Genomic DNA, 11,863 nt, shown 5'->3' on the forward strand with positions numbered 1-11,863 from the left:
AAGAGAAGATTTTATTTATTTATTTTTAAAGACTTTTTAAAAAAATATATTTACTTTAGAGAGACAGAGAGACACAGAGCGAGAACACAAGCAGGAGGGGCAGAGGGAGAGGGAGAGAAAATCTCCACCAGACTCCATGCTGATCGTGAGGCTGGGCGACAGCCTGGATCTCACCGTATGAGCTGAAACCAAGAGTTGGATACTTAACTGGCTGTGCCACCGAGGCATCCCCCAAGAGCCATCCAGGTGTCCCACTGTTTTAAAAACTCAAATGCCTGGGGGTGGCTGGGTGTTTCAGTCAGTTGGGTGCTGGACTTTGGTTTTGGCTGGGTTTGTGATCTCGGGGTTGTGAGATTGAGCCCCAGGAGGGGCTTCTGTTCAGTGGGGAGTCTGCTTGAGGATTCTTTTGCTCTATCTCCCTTTGTCCCTTCCCCCACTCTCTCTTTCTCTAAAATAAATAAATAAATTTTTTAAAGAAATGTTTAAAAGTGCAGATGCCTGGACTTCCTAGTAGACCACCTGAAGAGGATTTTCCAGCAGGAATTAGGTGGGTAGATCCATGCAATGTTCTTGAAGCTCCCTAAGTGGTTTAGATACTAAGAAGTACTGAATTAAATGGCTATAAACAACTGATCTTCATTTTTAAAGGATGGTAACCAGAAATGGAAACAGCAGCTCTCACCTCACAGGGACAGCACTCACAGTAGGCAGACACAGATTCTCTTTTTTCTTTTTTGTTTTCTCTTTTTTATTTAAACTATTATTTGCTTGGTTTTCTTCAATGGCCTTCGTTCACTCTATTTCTGATTTTGAATTTTAGCACCAATTACCACACAGCAGTTTAATCATTGAGGAATATGGAAATGAATATCATAATTTCTGTCCAGTGTTTACCCACTAGACCCAGAAAGATGTATTTATAGATAAAATCAGCTACAATCATAAAGAGAAAAGGAGATGGGGAGGAATTTTCCACTCAATAAATGATTAGAAAAAAATGCATATATAATTCTAGTAACACCAACTAGCATCTATCTCATGTAATCAAATATCTATTAGCATTTGTCTGTTAAGCTTCCATGTGGATGTTGTAACATTTTTGGTGATTTAGGTAAGCCACCAGCCTTTCTGGATCAAGTGAGGTGGTACAGCTAAGGAAAGAATTTTAATGGACTCAAAATCCCTGTCCTCGCTTAGCAGTATTTTAAGCAATAACAGAGGATGAGAGAACTAGATGAGAGTTTTGCACTTTATAAATTAAGGTAGGAGGTCTGAAGGCTTATTGAAATAAATCTTTTTTTTTCAAGCTCATTTTTGCAACCTTTCCTGCATAAATAAACTCATTCCTTTTGGTAAATAGCTGTCATTAGTGATACCATATATTACACCATGACCATTTTTTTTTAAAGATTTTATTTGTTTATTTGACAGACAGAGATCACCAGTAGACAGAGAGGCAGGCAGAGAGAGAGAGAGAGGGAAGCAGGCTCCCTGCTGAGCAGAGAGCCCGACGCGGGACTCGATCCCAGGACGCTGAGATCATGACCTGAGCCAAAGGCAGCGGCTTAACCCACTGAGCCACCCAGGCACCCCCACCATGACCGTTTTTCAACGAGCTTCAGTAGACTCCATCTGGAAGGTGTGTGAACTTAGTGGGGAGGGCAGGAAGCCCTTCACACTCCAAACTTGCAGAGCGTAAGATATGAATGCCAGACTCTTCCCATCTCATTTAAACTTTAGGCTCAGTTCCATAAAGCCTTGCTAGTCAAAAGTGCTGTATTAGAAATGTCTGGAATACAGACAAAAAAATATTTCTACCTCCTTATGGTTTTAAAATGATAAATAATTAAAAGCATATTTCTTTGCTCACATTTTGTCCCTAATCCAGAGTGAAAAATTCAGCATAGGAGAAATAGAAATTAAATTTCAGAATTGCAATCCCTTACCTTGTACCTCTAAAGTTTGCACATAGTTAGGATAAAAGCTAATTTCTTCCACAGGCTAATGAAAAAAGATGAGACAGAGTAAGCCAGATCCTCTGGCTGAAGACATCATAGCAGACATGTCCTCGGGAACAGTATAGGTGGTCAGGCAGCCAAGCCTGACCCATCTCTGTTAGTTCCTAGTGATCCTGAGATTGTGTACAGTTCACCTTTATTGCTCAGTGTTTTAAACCTTAGCAAAGGGAAAGGATAGTAAAAGCATTAGTCAAGTTAACTACATAGAAACACTTGCAACAGGGCTTTACACATGCTAGATGCTCAATGTAAATTAGCTGTTTTCATTATTTACTTATTTGGGTCCCAGGGTCCTCATATTTTTTTTTAATATTTAATCTAAATAATATTCTCCCAGTTTCCCTGATGATAATAATTGTCATAGACATTTAGTAAATGATGCCTTCCCAAAGGCTCCATGTTAAATTTCTGATCAATGGGTCTACGAGCTAGGAGCAGGGATTTGTAATTTGTACACTGTACGAATTTTATTGTGAAGAAAATTTCAGGGACACTGACCTAGATCATTAACTTAATCATCTAAATATCTGCTCATCCATCCAGCAAACACTTAATGAGCCCTTACCACTTGCCAGGTACCATTCTATGTAGTGAGAAATACAGTGATGAACCAAACACTCTTTATTTATTAGAGTTTAGGAACATGGTAGAGGATATTAGACAAATAAACACACAAATGCCTATGTAATCACAATTGTGAAGTGTGCTATAGAGGAAAATACAAGATACGCTGAGAACTTTTAATAGGAGATCTTTTCTGCTCTTGGCAGGAGAGATGGGGAGGGAGGTGTATAAAGACCTAATTGCTAAGGTTATTTTATGTTCTAATATTGGATGTCCAGGATGCCTTACCTGCCAAGAGGAGAAGAAGGATGCTGGGCTGAGTAAGTTAGGGTTTGCTGGGTTGTGCCCTCCCATGTACTCATTGGTGCAAATGTCACAACCTTTAGCATCTCGCCAGTCCCAATATGGAATAGTGAAGTTCTCATCCCCAGTGAGCTTCTGGATTTCTTGTTCCCACAGCAACAAGAAGAGTCTGTGCCAAGGCAGGAAACCTGGGGCTTCATGAGCAAAATCAATGTCTTTCCAGACTTGAGACCCTCCGAGCAGTGTGTCCCTTGACACGTAATAATGCATCCAGACAAAGAGGTCATAAATGTTGATGTCATTAAACATGGGGGTTGATCCATTATTCATTTGGCCATAGGTGCCTGTAGGGATGACATAGTCCGGGCTGGTGGTATGCTTCGCTAAAGTAAGGTAGGCAAGAAATTTGTTCTTCTCTGGGACACTCAGATCAAAGATGTTTCTTCTCACCAAAAGTCGTTTCTCTGTGCAGTTTGGTCCCCAAAAGCCAAACTTACAATTTCCACAGTTGAATCCCATGAAGTTGCCAAAGCAGTGGCAGGTCCTATTATAAAAGACTGAGGGCCAGGACTCCCGGTCATCCACCCCTGTGAAGGGGAACTGAGGCCCACGGGGGGCATTAGACAGAACGATATTCTGACAGGCACCCCTACCTGAAAGCTGGCCACAGGGACTCCCGTCACCCCTCCACGTTGGGCAGCATTCCTTCTCCATCAGGCTCTTGGAGGAGGCACAGGCTCGAGGGAAATGGCCAGTGGAGGTCCGAAAACTCCAGAGCAGGAAGCACAAAGCAGCCAGGAGCATTCTTCCCCTAGACCTCACAGATCGGCTTGAGCCAGTTAATTGAGCCACGCACTTCTCTTTCCAGCTACCCCTACAGTGACTATCACATGTTTTGGCTGAGACCTATATAATACGAGTCCCACCTCCAGCATCAAACATTCTTGGGCTTTATCTTAAGCTTTCATCTTCTGAAAACCACATGACTAACATTTCTTCAGAGTTGGCACGAATCCCACCAGTGGGGCAGGCCTATGTTAAAGTGAGAAACACCATTTACCATTAATAGTTTAATTCACATGGTAATAATAATGATAATAATAATAATTTTTCCTGATCTAAGGAAAGGTAGCTAGTTGACTAGAAGATTAATGAAGATCTGAATTAGAAAATAAGAGGTGGTGTCAGGAATAGAGCTTATTAAGAAAGTTCAGGCAATGTTAGAGATTAAAGATTATAGGTGCACGGTTGTTTCTCAGAGACCGTAATAAGTAGGCCACAGAATTTGCAAAGCTCAGCTTTGCAGACAGAGATGGTCTTCAGAGCCTAAAGTTTCTGTCTTATCTCTGGTTATATTGCAGATTATTTATTTCATACAAAGTATCTGAAAAAAAAAAATCTTTCTGCTGCATCTCCCTGATTATCTTGATTCAGTTGACTGAATCTAGCAATCTGTTTATTTTCTGACTATTGCTAAGGATAGGTAGGTGGTCTGCTTTATTGTGGAGACTTTTACTAGCTAATATTCCAAAGGAAACTCTTTTTACTTAAATGCTGTAGCCACCTTGTTTCACTCGTAAAATCTAGAAATCAGAAAGTGTTTTGAAATTTTGTCTACCATAGGGTCTTGTAAAAGAATTCTCAATTTAGGTTGTGAAAGAATAGGGTCAATATGTTTGTTCAGCAAATATTTATTGGTCATACGCATCCCAGAATTCTTTCTCTGTATATAGTGAGCTAGGTAAATTGAAAGGCATGGATAAAAATCGAATTCTACCACTTAGGCTCGTTTTCAAATGAACAGTATAGATATTACGTATATCAGACTTTTAATGAGGGGACATTTTTGTGAACTGAGGATACTGAAAAAAATTGCATCATTCTGGGTAATAGTATTCAAATTTTACTAAAAGGATGCCCCTTGAATAAAACCTGAATTGTGGGCAAAAGTTGGAAAGACCAAGAGACTGGAAATAATCCTTCAGGCAGGGGGAAAACTACAGAGGCAGAGCCAGAGAACTGGATTCAGGTAGGCTCCACACTAGTGGAAATGAAACCCAGGACCGGTCAAGGAAGGGGCTTAAAAAGTTTTGGAGGAGAGAGGGGTGGGGTTTAGGTGAGCCTGGTGGCTCATATTGCTGGAGCACTGGGTGTGTGCACAAACAATGAATCTTGGAACACTGAAAAAATTAAATTAAATTAAATTAAATTAAAACAAACAAACAAAAATTAAGTGGCTTAAACTAAGGTGAGTTGCAGGATTAGAGGATAAGAGTATTCACACCACAGTTGCCCCTGCCAGATTTCCTCCTTTATCCTATTCCAGACATGCAGCTGGGTGGTCCCCCAACACATAACAGAGTAATCGAATGTTAGGAAAAGCTCCAAGGAAAGCAGCCGGGTCTGGTCCTGGAGCTGCTGCAGGGCTCTAGGGAAGACCATCACTTTTCATGTGAATCTCAGTGCCTGCCTCTGCTTTCCTCCGCTTTCTGCTGGAGTTTGTCTCATTATTTAGAAAAACGTCAAGGTGCTTCCATACCCCTCTCTTGGGACTCAAAAGCCAGCTTTTTAGGTGGAAGGAGCAGTGTATGGGTGAAGAGGAAGGGAAGATAAGTTTCCATGGAAATGCTGCCTCTGGCTGGGATTAGGAAGTCATCACATGATCTCCACAAGGAGGCTTAATATTTTTTCTTCCTCCTTTCAGAGCCACTGAGAGATTAACACAAGGTTTCTTGCCCCTGGGGAGTCTTGGTTCTGTATTACTTATAACCACATGTGGCCTTTTGTAATTCTGTTCCGTCTACTTAGAGACAGAATTCAACTTCTAATGTTCAATTTAATTAAGAATTTTGCTTTACACTTGCCCCCATATCAGGCTTCCCAGTGAAAAACTTACAAAGCCTTCATCACGCCACTGGGCCTCTGTGTCAATTCTCCCAGGTCTGTTTTTTTATAGCCTTCCAAGCATGCTTAGATTAATGGCAAAAATGTACTTTGTCCTCTTAATTTCCTTTACCAAAGTGATTTCTTTAACTTGACAGACCTCTTGCTATCAAATATAAAACAACATCTACTCTGGCCCACATGTATGTATTGTCAAAACAAACTTCCTACATATCAACCCCATTTAAACTGGTTCTTCCCTAAACTCTAGATGTACATTCTGTAGGTGTCTCTAGTTTATAAAGTTTGAAAGTGTCCTATCCTATTCTAGGAGATTATTGTATTGGTAATACCTAAACTAATGCAATCTCTATTAGCCAGATTTAGGGCTCAGTAAATACCTTGCAAGTATTTATTGACTATCAATTATCAGGCATATGCAGAGAGATAGGGATGCTATGGTAAATACAACATAGAGGATTCTACCCTCATAAAGCATATCATTTATTAAAATAATATTTTAATTTTAATAATTTTAAGTAATCTTTATAGCTGTGTGTTTTAATTTTTTTTTTCTGGTTAAATGACTTTTAAAGCTGGTATAAAAGGAAAAAAAAAAAAAGAGCTACTAGGAAAGATGGCAGGGGCACCTATCTAATCATGAAGCATGGTCAAGGCAGGTTTTCTGGCTGAGAGGTTAGAAGTCTGGTGAAAAGGACAACAGTGAGTCTGAGGGCATCCCAGGCAGGGAACCTTACAGGCAAAGGCTCTGAAGTAGAAAGAGCATAACATGTTCAAGGATCCTAGAGACAGTTAACATGGCTATAACCCCCAAGACTGCAGAGATGCGATGTAAGTGTGGAGGTGTACATCTGGATGAGGTCACAGTCCTTGATGGGTTTGAAGCAAAGCTGTGATGTTCTCATATGTGAATTGCAAACATTTCACTCAAGCTGCTGAGATGACACCACACTTGGGGATGAGAGCAAGAGTAAATCTAGAAATCACTATTAGAGATTATTGGAGCAACTTGGGCAAGAAATTTGGCTTGGGACCAGAGTGATAATCTCTGAGAGGGACATAAGAGAATGGATTTGAGAGATACAGAGGTGACAAATGGAAAAGGAGTGAGAGGTGAAGAGGAAAGAGATTTTGGGTTGACATCTAGGTTTCTAGCTTCTGTCATTATCTACAATGAGGAAAGACTGAGGGTAAAATTTTGTGGAAACTGAATATGGGTTCAATATTAGACATGCTGAATTTGAGACTTTAAGGTATAGTCTAGCCATAAACAATTGTCTTCTGGTTTATGGTGTTTGCATTGATCATTCATCCACTTGTTGGTTTTGGCCAGTCAACTTTGCTCTTTTTCCTTACTCTTATCTTTGCTCATTTATTTGATGATAGTTTGAACCTTCTTCCCCAGCTTCATGATTTAGCCTTCCTTCTCTCAGTTTTAATAGTAGTTACCCTTTATTGAGTATGAGTAACATAATGAGCTCAATTTGAATGTTTACCATTTTAAAAATAAATTTTACTGTGGAAATAGTTAAATATACTCAAACCAGAAAAAATAATATAATTGATTGGCATATACCCATCATCACGCTTTAATCACCATCATCTTTTTTTTTTTTAAGATTTTGTTTATTTATTTGACAGACAGAGATCACAAGTAGGCAGAGAGTTTGACAGAGAGAGGACGAAGCAGATTCCACATGGAGCAGAGAGCCTGATGTGGGGCTTGATCCCAGGACCCTGGGATCATGACCTGAGCTGAAGGCAGAGGCTTTAACCCACTGAGCCACCCAGGCAACCCACACCATCATCTTTCTGTAAACATTGTTTCTTCTGTCTTACTAACATTTAAAAAAATTAAAAAAAAACTTCAGTGTTTTAAAATAAATGTCAGATAACATAGCTTCTCTGTAATGTCTCAGTATATACAAGTAACAATTAAGGATTTAAGTTTATAACTACAATACCAGTATAGCATCATGGACAAAAAGACAGAATAATAAATCTTTAGTATCATCTAATTTCAGGTCTATGCTTAGTCTACTTTAGTTATCTTAATTATCTTAGTTATCTTAAACATTTTTTTTTTGAAGATCCAACCAAGGTCTATATATTGCTTTCGATTAATATATTTTTTCTTTTTAGAAAGAAACATAGAAATCTATGTTTCTTTGACACTTGGATGGCTCAGTTGGTTAACATATGCCTTCAGCTCAGGTCATGATCCCAGGGTCCTGGGATCAAATTCCATATCAGGATTCCTGCTCAGCAGGGAATCTGCTTCTCTCTCTGCCCCTCCCCACCACTCATTCTCTCTCTCACACACACAAAAATAAATAAATAAAATTAAAAAACAAACAAACAAACTGTTTCTCATCTTTTTTTAAAAAAATATTTTATTTATTTATTTGAGAGGGAGAGAGAGAGTGCAGGGGAAGGAGTAGAGGGAGAGAGGGAGAGGGACAAGCAGACTCCATGCTGAGTGCAAAGTTCAATGTGAGGCTCCATCTCATGATCCTGAGATCATGACCTGAGCCAAAATCAAGAGTCCTACGCTTAACTGACTGAGCCACCCAGACAACCCTCTCATGTTTTTCTTTTTTTTAAATGCAATTTACCAATGGAAGAAACTGGATTTTCATAGGTAGAATTCTCCAGTCTTCAGGGATGACTAACTTTGCCCTGGCAGTATTATCTAGCCTGTTTGTTTATCCTTATTTTCTATCACCTCATGGACTTTCAGTTATAACCTCTTGGAGTTTCCATAATTAGGGAGTTAGATTGAGAGATTTGATTAGGTTCAGGATCAATTTTGTTGTTTTTGTTAAGAATTTCTTCACAGGTATTGTCGTGTACTACTTTTTCAAGGACATCAGAGGAACATGTTGTCTGGTTTTTGCACTCTTAATTTTTTAATTTGAACAGTAGTTGGAGGTGATGTCGGACCATCACTTCTATTCTATAGTTCTATGACAAACTTTACCCCATAATTTTATCATTCATTGACAATAGTTTCCTATATACATTATTTCAGTAAAGATTACAATGAATTTTGTAATTCTATTTGCATATATTAACTGTGATTTTTTTGTAAGAATAACTTTTCCTCCTCAATTATTTGGTTACTCTGAAGTACATTCTATACTAGAAAGATGGAGTATATGCTCAATTCCTGTCATTTATCTATTTTCACAGAAATGATTCAGTGCCCTAACGATCTGTAAACATAACCTACACATTTGTTTTAACTATTATGAAGACTTTTAGAATTTTATGTATTTGATTTCTTATTGGTTTATGTATTGTGTTTCTTTCGGAGGTAAAAATTGAATCATCTTTTCAATGATATTTCAATAAAAAATTGATGCATCTTTGTCCCAATATTCAGTTAATTAGTAGACATAAGCCAATCTACATTATGATATGTTGTGTAATAGTTATAATAATTGTGTTTATGTGTATGTATGTACAGAGTGGAAGGGAAAAACGTGTAGCCACAAACTCTCTACAGTTGAAGGTTAGACTCATTCATTTATTCAATGAATATTTAGTATCTACCATGTCCAAGAACCTATATTAGATAATTGGGAAGTACACAGTTGTATAAGTCACAGGCCTTGCCTGTGATTTGATGCTCTGGGGTCATTGAATTTTTATCCAAGGACTGCCAGTTATTAGTCTTAGACCTCATGGGAAGAAAAAAGGGGGAAAAATAAGCATAAACTTATGATTTATTCAATAATATCACTTATCATGACTTCAGTGGACTTAGCTCTATCACACAGGTTGCTTTCGAGTTTTATATGATATGATATATGTTAAACACACCATACAAGTTCTGACATGTATTAAATACCCAATAAATGTTAAATTTTACTATTAAACACCACAAATTGGATGCTTACGGTGTTCTTCACTACAGGGTTCTCATTATGTCTAGGATTTTCCAGTTTTAAGAGCTAGGAAATAACTATTTTATTAGATATAATTAGATATCATTATTATAAATTGCCCCTTCTTCCTTAACCAGAATCCTCATTTGCCCTTTTCTTCTAATTAAAACTTTATTCTCTAAGACACTCATCTTCTGCCATTACACCAAGATGTCTTGCTTTCCTTAGAATTCTAAATTTAGTACCTGCCCTTTCCCCTACTAAGAATGCTTTTCTCTATTCATTTGCATAATCTAGTCACACTGTAAGGTTTAACTCTGATGTCAATTAAGCCTATGCTTTCTACAGGACTCCACCAAGGAAGGTGATTCTGTCATCATTCCCTAGTTTCACCTTTGACATTGCACTCCTCAGAATACCTTGTAATGGTCTATCAATTTGTCTCACATCCTCTTTAGACCATGAATCTTTTGAGGGCAAAATGTGGCTTAAAGCCTAGTACCTGGTAGAGTACCTGGCAATTTACCTGTAACATGATTTGAGGGAGAATGGACAGATTTATAAATGGATAGGTCTATTTCTTCTTCTTTTATTGTCCTTATTTTGTGAAGTGTGTGGGTGTGTGTGTTTTTTTTTAAGATTTTAATTTATTTATTTGACAGACAGATCACAAGTAGGCAGAGAGGCAGGCAGAGAGAGAGGAGGAAGCAGGCTCCCCACTGAGCAGAGAGCCGGATGCAGGGCTTGATCCCAGGACCCTAGGATCATGACCTGAGTCAAAGGCAGAGGCTTTAACCCACTGAGCCACCCAGGTGTCCCGTGAGGTGTGTTTTAAAGTTCTAAAATATTTCAAACATTCAGAAAAAGATGAATAATAAAATGAGCAACCATAAATCCACTACACTGAGTTAATAAATCATAGCAGTTTAGGCTAATGGATGAACTTTTAAGATCACATCATACAATCTCATTATAGTGTAGGGAAGGTGAGAAGGCCCACTGTGAAGAGATACTGACAGGGAGAGGTAGGGATGCATTTCCCAACATCCTCTTAGAGGCCTCCCTACTTGAAGAGAAAGGACTAGTATTTACCTAGGATTTATTCAACAGTCATTTTCATGCAATGCTATTTACTAAATGTCTACTTTGGGCTAGGCTTTTTACACATAATTAAAAAAAAATAATAATCTTCGCTTCTCATGAAGATGATGCCAAAAGCAAGAAAAGAAGCTCCTACCCCTCACCAAAGCCAAAGCAAAAACACTGAAGGCCAAGAAACTGGTGCCAGAAGGTGTCCAGAGCCAAAAAAAAAAAAGAGATTTGCATGTCACCCACCTTCCCATGACCAAGACACTGCATCTCTGAAGCCAGCCCAGATAATCCTGGAAAGAGCACCCCCAAGAGAAACAAGCTTGACCACTATGCCATCATCAAGTTCCACCATGATCACAGAGTCAGCCAGGAAGAAAATCGAAGACAAAAACACACTTGTGTTCCTTGTGGACGTCAAGGCCAACAAGCACGAGATCAAACAGGTTATGAAGAAGCTCTATGATGTTGATGTGACCAAGGTCAACACCCTGATCAGCCCCAAAAGAAAGAAGGAGGCATATGTTCAACATGCTACTGCCTAGGAAGCTTTGGATGTTGCCAACAAAAGTGGGATCATCTATATAGTCCCGCTGGCTAAATTAAATATAATTTTTTTCACCCTGTCCAAAATTTAATCCTTATAATGAACCTACAAGGAACATATTAGAGCCCTATATAGTTAAGAAAATTAAGGTTAGTGCTTAAGGTCTAACTACTAGAGAATCTCAGAGGCCATATCTATCTGCCTAACTCCAAATCTCACAGATATTCTATTTTATTGTATTATCTTCTATACCAATAAAATTTTACTTGCTGAGTGCACTTTACTGTACTAATCCTGCTTTTATACTAACTTTAACTTCATATGTTGCTTGTCACATTCTCATAACTATGGTGAAGGCCAGCCTTGGGTACTTGACCATATCCTTGATAAGCTTCTAGAGTAGAGATGAAACTTAGCCATCTTCTGCTGCAGTCTGAAGGTGGTCTTTTGTGATAGAATACTTCAATCATATACTAAATCTCCCTTTGAAACTGGTTCTCATAAAACTGTTGGGTGTTAGGTAAATCATGGCCACAATACCAAATGGC

At 38.6% G+C, this 11,863-nt stretch overlaps 2 protein-coding genes across 2 annotated transcripts in view; one reads left to right on the forward strand and one right to left on the reverse strand.

The window, feature by feature from the left end:
* The window catches only part of TYR (tyrosinase), a 113,907-nt gene extending 110,131 nt beyond the window's left edge, over nucleotides 1-3,776 (reverse strand). The window contains exon 1 of the mRNA XM_044258342.1: nucleotides 2,871-3,776. Coding sequence (XP_044114277.1) covers nucleotides 2,871-3,689 — 819 coding nt within the window. The 5' untranslated portion in view covers nucleotides 3,690-3,776. The remainder of the gene's footprint in view (nucleotides 1-2,870) is intronic.
* Nucleotides 3,777-10,884: 7,108 nt separating this feature from the next.
* On the forward strand, nucleotides 10,885-11,313 carry LOC122913481 (60S ribosomal protein L23a-like). Its single transcript, XM_044260197.1, has one exon. It carries the CDS (start codon nucleotides 10,885-10,887, stop codon nucleotides 11,311-11,313), a length of 429 nt encoding a protein of 142 aa, XP_044116132.1.
* Nucleotides 11,314-11,863: the final 550 nt, after the last annotated feature.

This window comes from Neovison vison, chromosome 7 (genome assembly GCF_020171115.1).
Source record: "Neovison vison isolate M4711 chromosome 7, ASM_NN_V1, whole genome shotgun sequence".
NCBI lineage: Eukaryota > Metazoa > Chordata > Mammalia > Carnivora > Mustelidae > Neogale > Neogale vison.